This window comes from Delphinapterus leucas, chromosome 4, assembly GCF_059928025.1.
Source record: "Delphinapterus leucas isolate spDelLeu-1000000601 "Yukka" chromosome 4, BTC_Dleu_Yukka2, whole genome shotgun sequence".
Lineage (NCBI taxonomy): Eukaryota > Metazoa > Chordata > Mammalia > Artiodactyla > Monodontidae > Delphinapterus > Delphinapterus leucas.
Window position 1 is genome coordinate 95,892,867 of NC_143132.1, and position 20,564 is coordinate 95,913,430.

The 20,564-nt window shown below is 42.0% G+C and overlaps 1 protein-coding gene across 1 annotated transcript in view; it reads left to right on the plus strand.

Moving 5' to 3' along the window:
- Window positions 1-20,564, plus strand: part of SLC7A14 (solute carrier family 7 member 14) — a 70,541-nt gene that overhangs the window by 41,757 nt on the left and 8,220 nt on the right. Inside the window, exons 5-6 of the mRNA XM_022572440.3 lie at window positions 2,133-2,341; window positions 4,516-5,393. Of these exons, the coding sequence (XP_022428148.1) occupies window positions 2,133-2,341; window positions 4,516-5,393 (1,087 nt within the window). The remainder of the gene's footprint in view (window positions 1-2,132; window positions 2,342-4,515; window positions 5,394-20,564) is intronic.

A 20,564-nucleotide genomic window follows, 5' to 3' on the forward strand; every position in this document is an offset into this window, starting at 1 on the left:
CGCTCCCTCCTCAATGCCCTTCTGTCTTCTGGGAGCTTCCCGGCAGCAAAGAGACAAGGCTCTCCCAGGGTGGGGAAAGAGAATTCATCATCCTCTAGAAATGCTTCTCCCTTAAATCTGGTGGGTTGGGGGGTGCAGAGTGGGAGGAGATGTCATTTCTTTCTGCCAGTTGCTCCCTCTTTTTACACTGGCTCAAGTTCGCCCCTTCAGGTTTCCCTGCCAAGGGAAGTCCTTAGAATGAAGCCTTCAGGCTGTCTCCTGAGGATCACGCCCCTCAGACACTCCTCACACTTCTGATGTGTCATCTCTCAGCTCCCATCCCAGAATTTCTATCACAGAAATAGTTCAGCCACATGCAACATCCCCCTCAGCCCCTGGCAGTGGAGAGGACCAGCTGGTAAGCCGACAGATGTGTCGTTACACAAATCCCCCCAAGTCCTGGGGGTCCAACTCACTTCAGCCACCACAATTATCATAGAAAGAGCCAGCAGCCGGGGTGCACACGCTGTCAGCCCTGCCGCTCCTGCTGCCACGGCATGCGACAAGAACCTCTTCACAACCCCTACCAAAAAACCCGGAAAAACACCTTTAGCAACAACCTGAAGAAACCAGGCCAAGGGATCATTAAGGCACGCTGCAAAACAGGACTGTCCTGGAAGCCAAAGGAAAACATGAGAGCAGCACTGGATGTGGTTCGCCCCCCCAAATCTTTATGGATAGGTCAGTTATCAACCCCCTCCCCCCACCATGCACACACACGCAACTGGCTTCATCTTATCCAACCCTGATTAGCCCTGCAGACAGAATGTTCAGGAACAGCTGGGGGTGGGGGAAGCAGGCAGGGGTAGCAGCAGAGACACTCTGCTCTGCATTCCCCCTCCCTCGTACCTCCCCTCTTCCAGTAGTCAACCACTGTAGCACACGCAGTAAAGTTAATAATCACAGCTCCTTCCTTAGTATAGTGCTTTACAGACTACAGAATATGTCTACGCATCTACCAACCTTTGCCTATCCTAATCTAATGTGGGCAGGAGACACTCTGAGAGTTGCTGTAAGAATCTATCCCTCTCTTCTCAGGTCTATCCCAATGTTGCTGGGAAAGATTCCCTTTTACAATGCGTGGGCCCTAACCATGCCTCAGGGGTTGTTTGGTCTTGTGTTGGTCAGCAGGCACCCATTCTACCACCAGGAAAAAGTCAAATTGCTGGGCTGTGGTCATTCATCCTGCTGTCCTCCCTAGTGGCGCATGGCTTCACTGGAGGATCTTGGCTCCTGAGAAATAGGCAAAGAGGTGATCTAGAAATGAACCACTCTCTCCTTTTCAGGCTCTGGACTCCCTCACTGATGCCAGGATTGGCCTTCACAGGCCAGGGGGCACCTGGTCTTATGACTGGCGGCTCCATCACCTGGGGCCAATTATGACGGGAGGGATGTTACAGCAGATCTATGACATGTGAGGAGAAATAGGTCCTGGTTAAGCAAAGCCATAGTGGTCTTATAGCCCACAGTAGTACTGGATTCCATCCTGATGCCATAATTTATTTCTTGGCCTGCCTGGTTCCTGGGACTGAGCTACAGAGAGGAAATGGAAACATGAGTCCCGTCAGTTAATCGGTTGTGGATCTCCTACGTATTTATCTTTAGAGTTTTGATCTCTGGTCTTTAGGGTAAGATCTAGTACAGTTAAGATCCTGTAGGACCCTGAAAGTATAAAAGAAATGAGACTCTTGTCCATGTGGGCAGGGTGCTCATGGTCACTGCCAGGCCCTGGCTCTAGTGCCTTAGGCTGCAGCTCCTTCCATCGGATAATATCTGCCCTTCATTGAACTATCAGTGTAGCTCTGCTCTCATGGAGCTGAAATACCTGCAGACTTATCCCTCAGATACAAAAGGGTCACAGAGAGATATTACAAATGATTTGGTCTAGTCCACTAAATTCACATGTGGGGAGAAAATACTGAGACCAAGCGTTCCAAAGGCCAAATAACTGGTCTACAGTAAAGGCACGTGCCAAGAAGTGGCAGATCCCAGCTCCCATGCAGGACCAAGCCTCTTTCCTCTCCTATGGGACCTCCATCCATGCTTCAGACAGACCCCTCTACCTCCAGCCATGTTTCCTCTTGTTTTAACAGGTGAGCATGATCTTAACTCTGATGGTGCCATATTACACAATTGACACGGAATCCCCGCTCATGGAGATGTTTGTGGCTCGTGGGTTCTATGCTGCAAAATTCATAGTGGCCATCGGGTCGGTTGCAGGACTGACAGTCAGCTTGCTGGGCTCCCTCTTCCCAATGCCGAGGATCATTTATGCCATGGCTGGCGATGGGCTCCTTTTCAGGTAAGGACTATGCTCGGTGGCATTTATTCTATTCTTCCATGCCTGCCCAGGGAGACTGTCACCCCACTGTCAGCCTGACTGTAATTTTGATGTGAGTGCCTGTCACACAGACAATGGAACTTGTCATATATCTTGGCAAAGGGTTTGAGTGAAATTAGGTCCTAAAACAGCCCCTCCGTTTGACTCTGGGTCCCTCAATCTAGCAACAAACTAATATGTCCCCCCAATGGCCCTCTCCCCTCTTATTTGACATTGTATAAAGATGATGAGTGCCAAAATGCTACACTGGGTGGCCTCCAGAAGGAAGAACCCATCCCAGGGGCATCTGAGGCTTGCCCTCACATTGAGGCCTGATGACTGCCCTCTCTGAAGCTGATAAAGGTCACAGTTACAATCAAAGAGAGGATAAGACCCTCTGAACAGAGCCTAATAATAGTAGCAACAATCGCTACCATTTATTGAACATTTGTGTAGCCCAGGTATATGGTATCCCATTTAGTCAGCACAATAACTCTACTTTACAGAAGAGTATAGTAGATGAATACACTCAGAGAGGTTAAAAAAAAAAACTTGCCCCACATCCCCCAGCTGCTGGGTGGCGGGGTCAGGATTTGAACCCAGGACTGTCTGATCCTGACAACCAGACTTTTAACCACACCAGTACACTGACACTTCCAGCCCCCTAAGCTGGCTATGAAGTAGCCTATCTGCCCATGGTACAAAGGGGATGTGGCCCCATCTCTTGGTTCCTAGTGTCTACTGTGTGAAGAGCTTGCAGGGAAGGCATTCTTCAAGCGCACAAAACAAGGAGTAAACCTCCAAGGAGCTCTCAGGAGTGCAGAGGGATCCAGCTCAGGGACTTTATCTCTGCCATCGACTGTCACATTCTGTACCGTTTCCTCCGCATACCCCCTGAGGTCACCACCGAGCTGTGACCTTGGGGGAGCTGGAAAGATCAAGAAAAGGCTGACTAGCTATCTATTTTATATTTGGTAGTGTATATATGTCCATGCCGCTCTCTCACTTCGTCCCAGCTTACCCTTCCCCTTCCCCGCAGCCGCATAGCACAGGGAGATCAGCTCCGTGCTTTGTGACCACCTAGAGGGGTGGGGTAGGGAGGGTGGGAGGGAGGGAGACGCAAGAGGGAGTTGATATGGGGATATATGTATATGTATAACTGATTCACTTTGTTTTAAAGCAGAAACTAACACACCATTGTAAAGCAATTATGCTCCAATAAAGATGTAAAAAAAGATGTTAAAAAAAAAGAAAAGGCTGACCATAGTGGAGGTGTGACAACTTCACGCACCCAAAACGTTTTTCAGCTGTCAACGAAAACCGGGAGGAAAGATGCTGGGGCTCCGAGCACAGTTTATAGTCCTGTTTCATGGACTGAAACATGGAAATAAGGGAGGAATGGAAGAGGAGGGAGCAGGGAGTGCCAGAATGAGAGAGGAGGAGGGCGGGAACCTACCTAAGCCTCCAGGAACTGCTCAAGAAGGGTGCCATTCAGTCACCCTTGTTGGTCTTCTCTATCTTCTCCAGTTAGTAAGTGGCCGGATTTAGGTTTCATCCAGGAGCACATGTTCTCAACGACTGTACTACTTTGCCAACCAAGTCTCTGTACTTCTGTTGTAGAGCAAGTGCTTCTCAAGCTTTGGCATAAATCCGAATCCTCTGGAGGTTTTCTAAAGTGTAGACTTTGTTGGGCCCCACTCCCAGAGAGTCTGACATGGTAGGTCTCATATTTCTAACATATTTCTAACGAGTTCCAAGGTGATGCTGATGCTGTTGATCCATGGACCACACTTTGGGTAACACAGGTGTAGAGGACCCCCAAGCAGATGTATGACTTTGCCAAGTATCCCTTCTTCATAGCAAAACCTATGCTTCAATTTGGATTTCTGAGAACCCCCTAGATTCAATCAACCTATCACATCACATAATGAAGTAGGAACTTTAATAGAGAAGTTTGGCTCAAACTCAAGGAATTAAAGTAAATTCTGTTTAAATTCTATTCCGGGAACCGAGTCCTGGGGTAGGGAATAGCAGCTGTATTTAAAGCAGTGAATCCAGAAGTAAGCTGGAGAAACAGGACCAGGAGGTGTTAAACCATGTTGAATCAATCCCCACGTGTAGCTCACCGTGAACCCTCTGCTTGCCCCTCCCTTCAGGTTCCTGGCTCACGTGAGCTCCTACACAGAGACCCCAGTGGTGGCCTGCATTGTGTCGGGGTTCCTGGCGGCTCTCCTCTCCCTATTAGTCAGCCTGAGAGATCTGATTGAGATGATGTCCATCGGCACCCTCCTCGCCTACACCTTGGTCTCTGTCTGCGTCTTGCTCCTTCGATACCAACCAGAAAGTGACATTGACGGGTTTGTCAAGTTTTTGTCTCAGGAGCACACGAAGAAGAAGGAGGGCATTCTGGCTGACTGTGAGAAGGAAGTTGGCTCTCCTGTGAGTGAAGGGGAAGAGTTTTCCGGCCCAGCCACCAACACATGTGGGGCTAAGAACTTACCATCCTTGGGAGACAACGAGATGCTCATAGGGAAATCAGACAAGTCGACCTACAATGTCAACCACCCAAACTACGGCACCGTGGACATGACCACAGGCATAGAAGCTGATGAAACTGAAAACGTTTATCTCATCAAGTTAAAGAAGCTGATTGGGCCCCGTTACTACACCATGAGGATCCGGCTGGGCCTTCCAGGCAAAATGGACCGGCCCACAGCAGCTACAGGGCACACGGTGACCATCTGCGTGCTTCTGCTCTTCATCCTCATGTTCATCTTCTGCTCCTTCATCATCTTTGGTTCTGACTACATCTCAAAGCAGAGCTGGTGGGCCATCCTTCTGGTCATTCTGATGGTGCTGCTGATCAGCATCCTGGTGTTTGTGATCCTGCAGCAGCCAGAGAACCCCAAGAAGCTGCCCTATATGGCTCCCTGTCTCCCCTTTGTGCCTGCCTTTGCCATGTTGGTGAACATCTATCTCATGCTAAAGCTCTCCACCATCACATGGATCCGGTTTGCAGTCTGGTGCTTTGTGGGTAAGCAACTTCCTTTGAAGCCTTCAGAGTTCCCTTCTAAGACCTTGATCAGGCTTATCTCAAAATTACCTCCTAGCTGGACTGGGCATCACTATTCCAAGAGAAATCTGGCTGGTTCTGTGGATCCCTACTTCCTGCTTTAGAGTCAAAAAAGCCAGTTGTGCCCTTTCTGCCTGTTATGATCTTGGTTGTGAGTTTTGAAGAATGATACTGATCAATCCATCACTTCATTGAATCCTATTACTGGATGTTCTTCTGGTGGATAATTAGTATCATAGAAAGTCCACTTAAAATGAATCCACATTTTTAAAAAGGACAAAAATAACATATAAAAACGAGGGTGGGAAAGGCTGATTGGAATTCTTAGAAACTAAAAATTATGAAAAATTTTATTTATCTTACGTTCAACAAAATTAAAATGGCAATCAATCATGCCATGTTTTTTTAAATGAGCAAACTATGAATTAAGTATGGGGTTTTAGGCACAGTTTTTTGACAAAATTGTATCATGGCACCATTTAACAGCCCTCACTTTTTGTTGACTTTGCAAAATATTCAAGTTTTTCATTTTTTCCCCAAGATCTTTCTTCATCCTTTGATATTCCAATCATTCTCTTGGGAAGTACCCATCATACCATCATCCTTGTTGCTTTTCTCTCCTTCTATTGATAACTGATAGGACTCTGTTGGGTCATCAACGTCCACAGCTTTGAGTGAATTACTATTGCTCTCTCTAAACTCACTTTCACTGCCTTCAGGAAGTCCTGTATCATTCCTAAGATTTCTAGTTTTCCTTTGGGATCAATTTATATTATATTCACATTACATGTTTATCCTATATGACCATCACTGATGTTTATGAAATTGCTGGGGATTGGTGCTCATGATAACTTGAGAGGGATGTTTAAGTGAAGACTAATTTTAAAGTTCCTTAGTTATTATTTTTATATTTCCTATACAACTTGGTAACCCTGGGGTCTCTGGCAACAAATACTTAGCTAAGGAGAGTCCTTAGGTGCTCTGAGGAATAGGAAAGTAAAGAATAAGTAACTCAGCCTTAAGGGAGGCAAGACAAATATGTGTGAATCAACCAGCCTGGGCGAGGCAGCATAGAGAGTCATTGAGTTGTAGCCCATCCACTCCTTGAGGTCAGGGATATGGGTGTTCAACCCAGTGACCTCTGTGCCGGAACATAGTTCGTGCTTAATAAATACCTCTCGATGATTGTAAAGCACTCTTCAGATGAGAAAAAGGAAACTTCCAGTCAGAATAGCTGGAAAGGACTTCAAGGAGGTAGAATTTGAACTGGGCCTATAAGATAGGATTTCGGTAGAGGGAAGTGGGGGGAAACACAGGATTCAAAGCAAAGCACATACGTCTCCCAGAAGACTCCTCACATCCGAAGGCCATCCTATGCCTTCCTGTAAGCATTTTGTACCCATTTTTCACTACCCTAAGTCTCATCCCTTGTTAGACTTTAAGGGATCTCTTGAGAGGACCCCACCGACTCATGAAAATTCCAAGCGTTTATATGCTTCATTCACAATCTCTCTTTTCTGTTTAAACACTTTTCCACTGGAACAAGAAGCTAACCAATGGAAAGATGCTATTATGGGTAGAAATGAATGAAGTGGGTAGAAATATTAGAGTCATGTATTTGTCAAGTGAACGAAGGCACAAACACAAATACACATGAATCTATTCATCTTTTCCTGGACTATTTAAGCTAGAAGAAGCCTCCAACATCTAGTACAGTGTAACCCACAGTGTGGTGACTATTCCATTGTTAATATTTGGACTGATTTTAGAGAGTATATGAATGAACTTTTAAAAATATTATATGATTATGATTCACTTTCACAAATACTAGAAAAATATATACATTCCCATGAATCTGGTGATTATTTTTAAATTCTAAAAGTGAGTCAAGGAGATTCAAGATGGTGGAGAGTAGGTGGATATGGAGTTCATCTCTCTCCACGGATGCATCAGGAATACATCTGTAGATGCAACGATTCTCACAGAACACCAGCTGAAAACTAGCAGAAGGCCTTGGACACTGGAAAGGACTATAAAGATCCCTGCATAACTGGGTAGGATGGAAAAAAAGAAGGGAGGAGGAGGAGGAGAGGAAGCAGGACAGGACCTGCACCCCAGGGAGAGGAAGCTGAAGCAGAGGAGAGAGCCCTGAATTGGGGGAAACCCCCTCTCTGGCGGGGAAATAGACTGGGACAGAGGGGAAGCATTAGAGGCTGTCGGAAGACGGTGAAGTGGCCAGTCTGTGGCAGACAGGGCCGAGTGAGAAATACACAGACGGTCCATACTGTGGCCATACGTGCCCGGGACTGGGACGTGTATTCACAGGTGTGCAAAGGGGCTGGGAGCTGGTGCGTGAGGACTGGAGAACAGGCTCAGAGCGAGAACTGCTGTTGGCTGTGGGGAGACGGACTGAGGGGATGGGAGGGAGGAAATCTGCAGCAGGGAATGCCTAGGGAGGAAGACTGGACTGCCATGGAAGCAGGGTGCTATTGATCAGTCACACACAGGGGGAGAAGCCATTACTGTAGCCTCTCTCTACCTACATGCCAGCACCTGCCAGTGACAATAAAAAAAGCCCCCTCAGGGCTGGCCCTCATATGCCTTACGCCGGGAGGCAGAAAAGGCCCTCGCTAGGGCCATATCTCTTGCACCCGTGGTAGCCGGCTTCCCTGCACATTTGGCGCCCCTGGGGCTCCCATGGTCCAAGCAGTCATACCACCTCTGCGCCTGGTCCTCACAGGGGCAGACCCAAGAGCTCCAAGGCAGACTCAGGACAAGACTCCTGTGGGTGGACCACATGCAGAGGTGGGGATAAAACCAAAGCTGAACCCCAGGGATGGGGTGACTAAGGAGGAAGATGGAAAATCTTTCCACCAGCTGTACAAGCTGCAGATTAAATCCCCACAATCAGTTAGGTAGACCCTGCGTCTATGGAACATCTGAGTAGACACTGAGTGTTCCCACAAATGAAAACAGTCTAGGGCTTCCCTGGTGGCACAGTGGTTGAGAATCTGCCTGCCAATGCAGGGGACACGGGTTCGAGCCCTGGTCTGGGAAGATCCCACATGCCGTGGAGCAACTAAGCCCGTGCGCCACAGCTACTGAGCCTGCACGTCTGGAGCCTGTGCTCCGCAACAAGAGAAGGCCGCGACAGTGAGAGGCCCGCGCACCGCAATGAAGAGTGGCCCCCGCTCGCTGCAACTAGAGAAAGCCCTCGCACAGAAACGAAGACCCAACACAGCCAAAAATAAATAAATTTATTTAAAAAAAAAAAACAACAGTCTAGCTCTGGCAGCTGTGGACTTTGGGGGCAACACATGCAGGAACTGGGCCAGATCAGAGCCTGAGTGGTCCCCACAGTGCTCACAGCAGGTCCAGAGACCAGCCCAGAGGCAGAGGAGAGCCTCCTGGGTAGGCAGAGGGGGGCTGTGGCTCACGGCGTGTGCAAGGACACTTACAGCAGACACCCCACGGAAACATAATTATTACTGTTGACTTTATTATGTTTTGATTCATTCTGTTGTTGGTTCTAGCTTTTTTTTTGGTTTCTTTTTCTTTCTTTTTTTGTTTCTTGTTGTTTTAGGGGGGTTTTCTTGTTTTGTTTATTTAGTCTTTTGGGATCTCTGCTGTATAACTTTTAAAAAATTTTTTTATACATTTCTATTTATACTTTGCTTTTCTGTTGTCCTGTGTTTTTTCCCTTTTTATTTTATTTTATTATCTTTTTAATCATTTTTATCACTTTGTTGTCTCCTTGCTTTCTTCTTCAGTTGGCACACTGCTTTGGTTTTGTTTTTAGGTTATGTGTTTTTGTTACTTTTAATCCTAATGGTTCGATTTCATTTTTGAATTCTATTTGTCTGGTTGTTCTCTGGCTTTTTGTTTTATTTGGCTCTGTTTTTGTTTCTTTTATGTGTGTGTGTGTTTCCTTGTTTCTGTTTCTGTTTGATTTTGTTTTCACCACTTCTCTGGGGTTTTGTTTGTCTTTTTTTTCTTTAATATATTTTCTATTTTTTTAAATATTTGTTTCTATGTTGCTTTTCTGCTCTTCTGTCTTCCTTCCCCTTTCTCTTTTTCTCTTTTTTTTAATATCATTTTTGTTGGTTTGCTTTGTTTCTTTGCTTCATTCTCCAGCTGGCACTCTGCTTTAGTTTTGTTTTTTGGTTCGGGGTTTTTGTCAGCTTTCTTCTTAATTGTTTGATTTTCTTCTTGGGTTCTTTTGTTTGTCTGGTTGTTTTGCTATTTGATTTATTTTGTTCTGGTTTTGTTTCTTTTGTGTGTGTGCATGTTTCCTTGTTTCTGTTTGTATGATTTTACTTTTTACCATTTGTCTGGGGTTTTGTTAGTTGTTTTTTTTTTTTTTTTTAATCCCCCTTATTGCTGGGACGAGCGACTTGCGGGGTCATGGTCCCTCAACCAGAAGTCGAGCCTGAGGCTCTGGAGTGGGAGCACTGAGCCCGGGATGCTGGACCACTAGAGAATTTCCGGCCCCAGGGAAGATTAATCACCAAGGGCTCTCTTGGAGGCCTCCATCTGAATCCAAGACCCAGCTCCACCCAACTGCCAGCAGCTACCAACGCTGGACGCCTCACACTAAACAACAAACAAGACAAGAACAAAAACCCATTCATCAGCACACAGACTACTTAAAGTGATAGTAAGCTCACAGACACCCCAAAACATACCACATGACATGGCCCTGCTCATCAGAGGGAAAATACTCAGTTCCACCCACCAGAACGCAGGCACCAGTCCCTCCCATCAGGAAGCCTACACAAGGCACTGGACCAACCCCACCACCAGGGGCAGAGAACAGAAGCAAGAGGAACTACGACCCTGCAGCCGAGGGAAAGGAGACCTCAAATACTGTAAATTAGACAAAATGAGAAGACAGAGAAATATCTTATAGGCAAAGGAGCAAGATAAAAACCCACAAGGCCAAATAAATGAAGAGGAAATAGGCAAACTACCTGAAAAAGAATTCAGAGTAATGATAGTAAAGATGATCAAAAATCTTGGAAAGAGAATAGAGAAAATACAAGAAACGTTTAACAAGGACCTAGAAGGACTAAAGAGCCAACAAACAGTAATGAACAACACAATAACTGAAATTAAAAATACTTTAATTTTTTTAATTAAATAAAAAATAGCGGAAAACTGAGGCAGAAGAATGGATAAGTGAGCTGGAAGATAGAAAGGTGGAAATAACTTCCAGGGAGAAGAATACAGAAAAAAGAATGAAAAGAATTGAGGACAGTCTCAGAGACCTCTGGAACAACATTAAGCATACCAACAATGAATTATAGGCATCCCAGAAGAAGAACAAAAAAGAAAGGGTCGGAGAAAACATTTGAAGAGATTATAGTTGAAAACTTCCCCAACATGGGAAAGGAAATAGTCAATCAAGTCCAAGACGTGCAGAGGGTCCCATACAGGATAAACCCCAGGAGAAACATGCCAAGACACATATTAATCAAACGAATAGAAATTAAACACAATGAAAAAATATTAAAAGCAGCAAGGGAAAAACAACAAATAACATACAAGGGAATTCCCATAAGGTTAACAGCTGATCTTTCAGCAGAAACTCTACAGGCCAGAAGGGAGTGGCAAGATATATTTAAACTGATGAAAGGGAAAAACCTACAACCAAGATTACTCTACCCAGCAAGGATCTCATTCAGATTTGATGGAGAAATCAAAAGTTTTACAGACAAGCAAAAGTTAAGAGAATTCAGCACCACCACACCAGCTTTACAAAAAATGCTAAAGGAACTTCTCTAGGCAGGAAACGCAAGAGAAGGAAAAGACTTACAAAAACAAATCCAAAACAGTTAAGGAAACAGTAACAGAAACATACATATCAATAATTTCCTCAAATGAAAATGGATTAAATGCCCCAGCCAAAAGACACAGACTGGCTGAATGGATACAAAAACAAGACCCATATATATGTTGTCTACAAGAGACCCACTTCAGACCTAGGGACACATACAGACTGAAAGTGAGGGGATCGAGAAAGAAATTCCATGCAAATGGAAATCAAAAGAAAGCTGGAGTAGCAATATGCATATCAGATAAAATACACTTTAAAATAAAGACTAGGGCTTCCCTGGTGGCACAGTGGTTGAGAGTCCGCCTGCCAATGCAGGGGACACGGGTTCATGCCCCGGTCTGGGAGGACCCCCCATGCCGCGGAGTGGCTGGGCCCGTGAGCCATGTCCGCTGAGCTTGCGCGTCCAGAGCCTGTGCTCCGCAACGGGAGAGGCCACAACAGTGAGAGGCCCACGTACCACAAAAATAAAATAAAATAAAATAAATAAAATAAAATAAAGACTATTATAAGAGACAAGGAAGGACACTATATAATGATCAAGGGATCAATCCAAGAAGATATAACAATCGTAAATATCTGTTCACCCAACAAAGGAGCACCTCAATACATAAGGCAAATGCTGACAGCCATAAACAGGGAAATGAACAGTAACACAATAATAGTAGGTGACTTTAACACTCCACTTACACCAATGGACAGATCATCCAAACAGAAAATAAATAAGAAAACACAAGCTTTAAATGACACATTAGACTAGATGGACTTAATTGATATTTATAGAACATTCCATCCAAAAACAACAGAATACACTTTCTTCTCAAGTGCACACGGAACATTCTCCAGGATAGATCACACCTTGGGTCACAAATCAAGCCTCTGTAAATTTAAGAAAATTGAAATTGTATCAAGCATCTTTTCCAACCACAACACTATGAGACTAGATATCAATTACAGGAAAAAAAACTGTAAAAACTACAACACATGGAGGCTAAACAATACGCTACTAAACAACCAAGGGATCACTGAGGAAATCACAGAGGAAATCAAAAAATACCTAGAAACAAATGACAATGAAAACACGATGACCCAAAACCTATGGGATGCAGCAAAAACAGTTCTAAGAGGGAAGTTTATAGCAATACAATCCTACCTCAAGAAATAACTCAAATAAACAACCTAACCTGACACCGAAAGCAATTCGAGAAAGAACAAAAAACCCCAAGTCAGCAGAAGGAAAGAAATCATAAAGATCAGATCAGAAATAAATTAAAACGAAATGAAAGAAACAATACCAAAGATCAATAAAACTAAAAGCTGATTCTTTGAGAAGATAAACAAAATTGATAAAACATTTTTCCAGACTCATCAGGAAAAAAAGGGAGAAGACTCAAAGCAACAGAATTAGAAATGAAAAAGGAGAAGTAACAACTGACACCGCAGAAATACAAAGGGTCATGAGAGATTACTACAAGCAACTATATGCCAATAAAATGGACAACCTGGAAGAAATGGACAAATTCTTAGAAAACTAAAACCTTCCAAGACTGAACCAGGAGGAAATAGAAAACATGAACAGACCAATCACAAGTCTGAAATTGAAACTGTGAATAAATATCTTCCAACAAATAAAAGCCCAGGGCCAGATGGCTTCACAGGTGAATTCTATCAAACATTTAGAAAAGAGCTAACATCTTTCCTTCTCAAACTCTTCCAAAATATAGCAGGAGGAAAAACACTCCCAAACTCATCCTACGAGGCCGCCATCACCCTGATACCAAAACCAGATGAGGATGTCACCAAAAAAAGAAAATTACAGGCCAATATCACTGATGAACATAGATGAAAAAACCCTCAACAAATACTAGCAAACAGAATCCAACAGCACATCAAAAGGATCATACACCATGATCAAGTGGGGTTTATCCCAGGAATGCAAGGATTCTTCAATATATGCAAATCAATCAATGTGACACACCACATTAACAAACTGAAGAATAAAAACGACATGATGATCTCAATAGATGCAGAACAAGCTTTTGATAAACTTCAACACACATTTATGATAAAAACTCTCCAGAAACAGGGCATAGAGGAAACCTACCTCAATATAATAAACTCCATATATGACAAACCCACAGCCAACATCATTCTCAATGGTAAAAAACTGAAAGCATTTCCTCTAAGATCAGGAACAAGACAAGGGTACCCACTCTCACCACTATTATTCAACACAGTTTGGAAGTTTTAGCCATGGCAATCAGAGAAGAAAAAGAAATAAAATGAATCCAAATTGGAAAAGAAGAAGTAAAACTGTCACTGTTTGGAGATGACATGATACTCTACATATATAACCGTAAAGATGCCACCAGAAAACTACGAGAGCTAATCAGTGAATTTGGTAAAGTAGCAGGATACAAAATTCGTACACAGAAATCTCTTGCACTCCTATACATTAAAAATGAAAACTCAGAAAGAGAAATCGAAGAAACACTCCCATTTACCACTGCAACAAAAAGAATAAAATATCTAGGAATAAACCTACCTAAGGAGGCAAAAGACCTGTATGCAGAAAACTATAAGACACTTACAAAAGAAATCAAAGACGATACAAACACATGGAAAGGTATCCCATGTTCTAGGATTGGAAGAATCAACATTGTGAAAGTGACTATACTACCCAAAGCAATCTACAGATTCAATGCAATTGCTATCAAATTACCAACGGCATTTTTCACAGAACTAGAGCAAAAAATTTTACAATTTGAATGGAAACACAAAAGACCTCGAATAGCAAAAGCAATCTTGAGGAAAAAAAAAGAAAAAAAACAGAGCTGGAGGAATCAGGCTCCCTGATTTCAGACTCTACTGCAGGGCTACAGTAATCAAGACAGTATGGTACTGGCACAAAACAGAAATATAGATCAGTGGAACAAGCTAGAAAGCCCAGAGATAAACCCACACACATATGGTTACCTTATCTTTGACAAAGGAGGCTAGAACATACAATGGAGCAAAGACAGCCTCTTCAATAAGTGGAGCTGGGAAAACTGGACAGCTATATGTAAAAGAATGAAATTAGAACACTCCCTAACACCATTCACAAAAATAAACTCAAAATGGATTAAAGACCTAAATGTAAGGCCAGACACTATAAAACTCTTAGAGGAAAACATAGGCAGAACACTCTTTGACATAAATCGCAGCAAGATCTTTTTTGACCCACCTCCTAGAGTAATGGGAATAAAATCAAAAATAAACCAATGGGACCTAATGAAATTTAAAAGCTTTTGCACAGCAAAGGAAACCATAAATGAGATGAAAAGACAACCCTCAGAATGGGACAAAATGTTTGCAAATGAAGCAATGGACAAAGGATTAATCTCCAAAATATACAAGCAGCTCATGTAGCTCAATATCAAAGAAAACAAACAACCCAATCCAAAAATGGGCAGAAGATCTAAATAGACATTTCTCCAAGGAAGACATACAGATTGCCAACAAACACATGAAAAGCTGCTCAACGTCACTAATCATTAGAGAAATGCAAATCAAAACCACAGTGAGGTATCACCTCACACTGGTCAGAATGGCCATCATCACAAAATCTACAAACAATAAATGATGGAGAGGGTGTGGAGAAAACGGAACCCTCTTGCACCACTGGTGGGAATGTAAATTGGTACAGCCACTATGGAAAACAGTACAGAGGTTCCTTAAAAAACTAAAAATAGAACTACCATATGATCCAGCAATCCCACTACTGGGCATATACCCTGAGGCAACTATAATTCAAAAAGATACATGTACCACAATGTTCACTGCAGCACTGTTTACAATTTCCAAGACATGGAAGCAACCTAAGTGTCCATCGACAGATGAATGGTAAAGAAGATGTGGCACATATATACAATGGAATATTACTCAGCCATAAAAAAGAACAAAATTGAGTTATTTATAATGAGGTGGATGGACCTAGAGTCTATCATACAGAGTGAAGTAAGTCAGAAAGAGAAAAACAAGTACCATGCTAATGCACATATATGTAATCTAAAAAAAAACGGTACTGATGAACCTAGTGGCAGGGCAGGAATAAAGACGCAGACATGGAAAACAGACTTGAGGACACAGGCAGGGAAGGGGAAGCTGGGACGAAGTGAGAGAGTAGCATTGACATATATACACTACCAAATGTAAAATAGTTAGCTAGTAGGAAGCTGCTGCATAGCACAGGGCGATCAGCTCAGTGCTCTGTGACCACCTAGAGGGGTGGGATAGGGAGGGTGGGAGGGGGGCTCATGAGGGAGGGGATATGGGGATATATGTATACATATAGCTGATTCACTTGTTGTACAACAGAAACTAACACAACCTTGTAAAGCAATTATGCTGCAATAAAAGTTTTTTAAAGAGTCAAATTGAAGAAAAAATTAGTACTAGTACATGTGCCATATGATTCAAAGTAATAATTAACACTTATATAGCTCTTGATACTTATTAGCCATCATTCCAAGGACTTTACTTATGTTAACTTATTTAATCTGCACAGCCACCTGCATTTCACAGATGAGGAAACTGGGGCACTTGACTGAGGTCACACAGTTAGAATACAGCAAAGCCAAATTAGAACTCAGGTGTGTGGGTCCAGAGTCCATGATCATAACCACTATACTAAAAATGTAGTATATGAATATAAATAACATATAAATAAAGTTTGAGAAACACTGACACGGTCCACCACTTCCCCACTTCTCCCTCTCTCAACCTTACAGATAAGCAAACTGAACCTCCAAGAGGTTAAATAACATGCTCAAGGTCAACAGGAATAACAGGAAGTTATTCATAGAGCTATTACTACAATCTAGAATCTCCATGCTCAGATCTGGGGCTCCTACCTCTCCACCAGGGTGCCTCTGAACAGACCTTATTTGCTCAGAACGTTTGATGTGTAGTCTGTGCAGATTAACACATAACATCAGGGGTGGCTCCATGGGTGGATGATCTGTGCAGTCACACAGGGCTCTGCACTTGGCTTAATGCTCTGCTGCTGTCTTCTTGAATTCTTAACAATTTTTTAACAAGAGGCTCCATGGTTTCATTTTGCACTGGGACCTACAAATTATGTAGCCAGTCCTGCATAATATCTGTTTCTGGACAACCAGAGGAATTTTGCAAAAGTGATGAGGTGACAGGAACCCCCTGCCTATGGTTTTGTTTTTTTGTTTTTTTGATACAAAGCTAGATTTTACTTGAAAATTTTTTTAATGTTAGCATATCTAAATTCATATATGTAATTGGTTTACAGTTTTTGTTTTTGTTTTAATTTTTATTAGAGCATAGTTGCTTTACAATGTTGTATTCGTTTCTACTGTACAGCAAAGTGAATCAGCTATATGTATACATATATCCCCTCTTTTTTGGATTTCCTTCCCATTTAGGTCACCACAGAGCATTGAGTAGAGTTCCCTGTACTATACAGTAGGTTCATTAGTTATCTACTTTATACATAGTATCAATAGTGTATATATGTCAATACCAATCTTCCAATTCATCCCACCTCCCCCTTTCCCCCTTGGTATGCATGTTTGCTCTCTACATCTGTGTCCCTATTTCTGCTTTGTAAATAAGATCATTTATGCCAACTTTTTCAGATTCCACACATATGCATTAATATACCATACTTGTTTTTCCTTCTTACTTCACTCTGAATGACAGTCTCTAGGTCCACCCACATCTCTATAAATGACCCAATTTCGTTCCTTTTTATGGCTGAGTAATATTCCATTGTATATATGTGCCGTATCTTCTTTATCCATTCATCTGTCTTTGGACATTTAGGCTGCCTCCATGTCCTGGAAATTGTAAATAGTGCTGCAGTGAACATTGTGGTACATGTATCTTTTTGAATTATAGTTGCCTCAGGGTATATGCCCAGTAGTGGGATTGCTGGATCATATGGTAGTTCTATTTTTAGTTTTTTTAAGGAACCTCCGTACTGTTTTCCATAGTGGCTGTACCAATTTACATTCCCACCAGCGGTGCAAGAGGGTTCCCTTTTCTCCACACCCTCTCCATCATTTATTGTTTGTAGATTTTGTGATGATGGCCACTCTGACCAGTGTGAGGTGATACCTCACTGTGGTTTTGATTTGCATTTCTCTAATGATTAGTGACGTTGAGCAGCTTTTCATGTGTTTGTTGGCAATCTGTATGTCTTCTTTGGAGAAATGTCTATTTAGGTCTTCTGCCCATTTTTGGATTGGGTTGTTTATTTTTTTGATATTGAGCTGCATGAGCTGCTTATATATTTTGGAGATAAATCCTTTGTCCATTGCTTCATTTGCAAACATTTTGTCCCATTCTGAGGGTTGTCTTTTCATCTCGTTTATGGTTTCCTTTGCTGTGCAAAAGCTTTTAAATTTCATTAGGTCCCATTGGTTTATTTTTGTTTTTATTCCCATTACTCTAGGAGGTGGGTCAAAAAAGATCTTGCTGCGATTTATGTCAAAGAGTGTTCTGCCTATGTTTTCCTCTAAGAGTTTTATAGTGTCTGGCCTTACATTTAGGTCTTTAATCCATTTTGAGTTTATTTTTGTGAATGGTGTTAGGGAGTGTTCTAATTTCATTCTTTTACATGTAGCTGTCCAGTTTTCCCAGCTCCACTTATTGAAGAGGCTGTCTTTGCTCCATTGTATATTCTAGCCTCCTTTGTCAAAGATAAGGTAACCATATGTGTGTGGGTTTATCTCTGGGCTTTCTAGCTTGTTCCACTGATCTGTATTTCTGTTTTGTGCCAGTACCATACTGTCTTGATTACTGTAGCCCTGTAGTAGAGTCTGAAATCAGGGAGCCTGATTCCTCCAGCTCTGTTTTTTTTCTTTTTTTCCTCAAGATTGCTTTTGCTCTTTGAGGTCTTTTGTGTTTCCATTCAAATTGTAAAAATTTTTGTTCTAGTTCTGTGAAAAATGCCGTTGGTAATTTGATAGCAATTGCATTGAATCTGTAGATTGCTTTGGGTACTACAGTCACTTTCACAATGTTGATTCTTCCAATCCTAGAACATGGTATATCTCTCCATCTGTTTGTGTCATCTTTGATTTCTTTCATCAGTATCATAGTTTTCTGCATACAGGTCTTTTGCTTCCTTAGGTAGGTTTATTCCTAGGTATTTTATTCTTTTGTTGCAGTGGTAAATGGGATTGTTTCCTTAATTTCTCTTTCTGAAGTTTCATTTTTAATGTATAGGAGTGCAAGAGATTTCTGTGTATTAATTTTGTATCCTGTGAGTTTACTAAGTTCATTGATTAGCTCTAGTAGTTTTCTGGTGGCATCTTTAGGATTTTCTATGTATAGTATAACGTCATCTGCAAACAGTGACAGTTTTACTTCTTCTTTGCCAGTTTGGATTCCTTTTATTTCTTTTTCTTCTCTGACTGCCATGGCTAGGACTTCTAAAACTATGGTGAATAACAGTGGTGAGAGTGGATATCCTTGTCTTCTTCCTGATCTTAGAGGAAATGCTTTCAGTTTTTCACCATTGAGAGTAATGTTTGCTGTGGGTTCGTCATACGTGGCCTATATTATGTTGAGTTAGGTTCCCTCTATGCCCACTTTCTGGAGAGTTTTTATCGTAAATTGGTGTTGAATTTTATCAAAAGCTTGTTCTGCATCTATTGAGACGATCTTATGGCTTTTATTCTTCAATTTGTTAATATGGTGTATCACATCTATTGATTTGCCTATATTGCCTTTGGAGTCAGACAGCCCCAAGTTCACTCACAGCTCTGCCACTTCCTTGTGACCTTGGGAAGTTCACTTAACTCCTTTGGGCCTCAGTTTTCTCATCTGTAAAAATGCAGATAATTCTTTTAGCCTTGATCTAGTTGCTGTTTGGGGCTTAAATAAGAAAATATCAGAGAAAGCAGTAAGAAATATTGTTTTGCTGCCTTTCTTTTAAAAAGATAGAATGATTCATTGTCTCCCAGACTAGCTATCACATGCCAAAGTACAACATGAACCTGTTCTGATTCAGGCTGCCTTCCCAGTTATCAGGCAGAAGAAAACTCCCAGAGAACCTTCTGTAATCTTGCTGATAGCACAAACTTCAAACTAGCTCCAGGAACTGATACTCCTTAGCATGGGAGGATGCCACCCTGCAGCTTGGGCTGCCCAGACAGAGGGCAATGAAGCCTGCAGTTTAAGAAGCACCCAACTGCTAGCTATTAACTGCTTTGGTATCATGATCTTTGAAGGCTGGAATATAAGTAAGTTTCGCCTAGAACAATGATTCTCAACCTTGACTACACAACAGAATCGTGAGAGTTGCTTCTGAAACATTCTATGACCAGGATCCTCTCACAGAGATGTTCTGATTCAATTGGTCTGGTATGGCCAACTATTGGGTATTTTTAAAACTCTCTTAGGTAATTTTAATGTGCAGCCAGGTTTACAATGATCTAGAACAGTGGTTCTCAAAGTGTGGTCCCAGACCAGCAGCATCAATATTATGTGGAAACTAGTTAGAAATGTAATTTCAGAGCCCATCCCAGACCTACAGATAGAATCAGAATCTCTGAGGGCAATTTAGATTTTAACAAGCCCCCCAGGTAATTCTGATGCATGCTCAAATTTGAGAGCCACTGATCTAGAGAGAAGAATAAGAAGGTATTAGCAAGAAGGGCAGATAATTTAATTACAAAACTCCCTATTTGGGGATATATAAAATATATCCATACCACAACCCCAAATTGGCTTGTAAAATTTTTAACTATCTTGTAGAATAAATATCCTATCTTGTAGGATAAATATCCTATCTCTAAACATCTGAGCCTCCAAAATGTCAGATTATTCTTCTTAATCTCTCTATTCATAATATAAGTTTCCTGGGAAGAACAGTAGAGAGGTTTCTAAATGGAGCTTCTTATGAAACTTCTGATACTTTTTTAAAAGATTTACATGGTTAGGCTGAGTCATAACTTGATAATCTTCTTAAACACATTTTTTTTACCCAAATTTCTCTAAATGAATCTTAATTACAGCATTTTTGTAACAATGTTTTGCTAAGCTTTTGAGAGCACAACTCACAGCGAGAAATGAGGCACAGTCCTAACTAGACACCCAGCACTTGTTTATTTTCCTTTTGACAAGAGAAATAACACAAATAGCAAATGTTTAATAATCCCCAACAAAATGACCACAAAGCGGCTTTCATCTACCTTTTCTCTTCGATGATGCAGTTTTGTAAAGGAATACCTCAGAGGTTGGGCAGGGGCTCAGGGAATATGAAACTAGGAGGGACC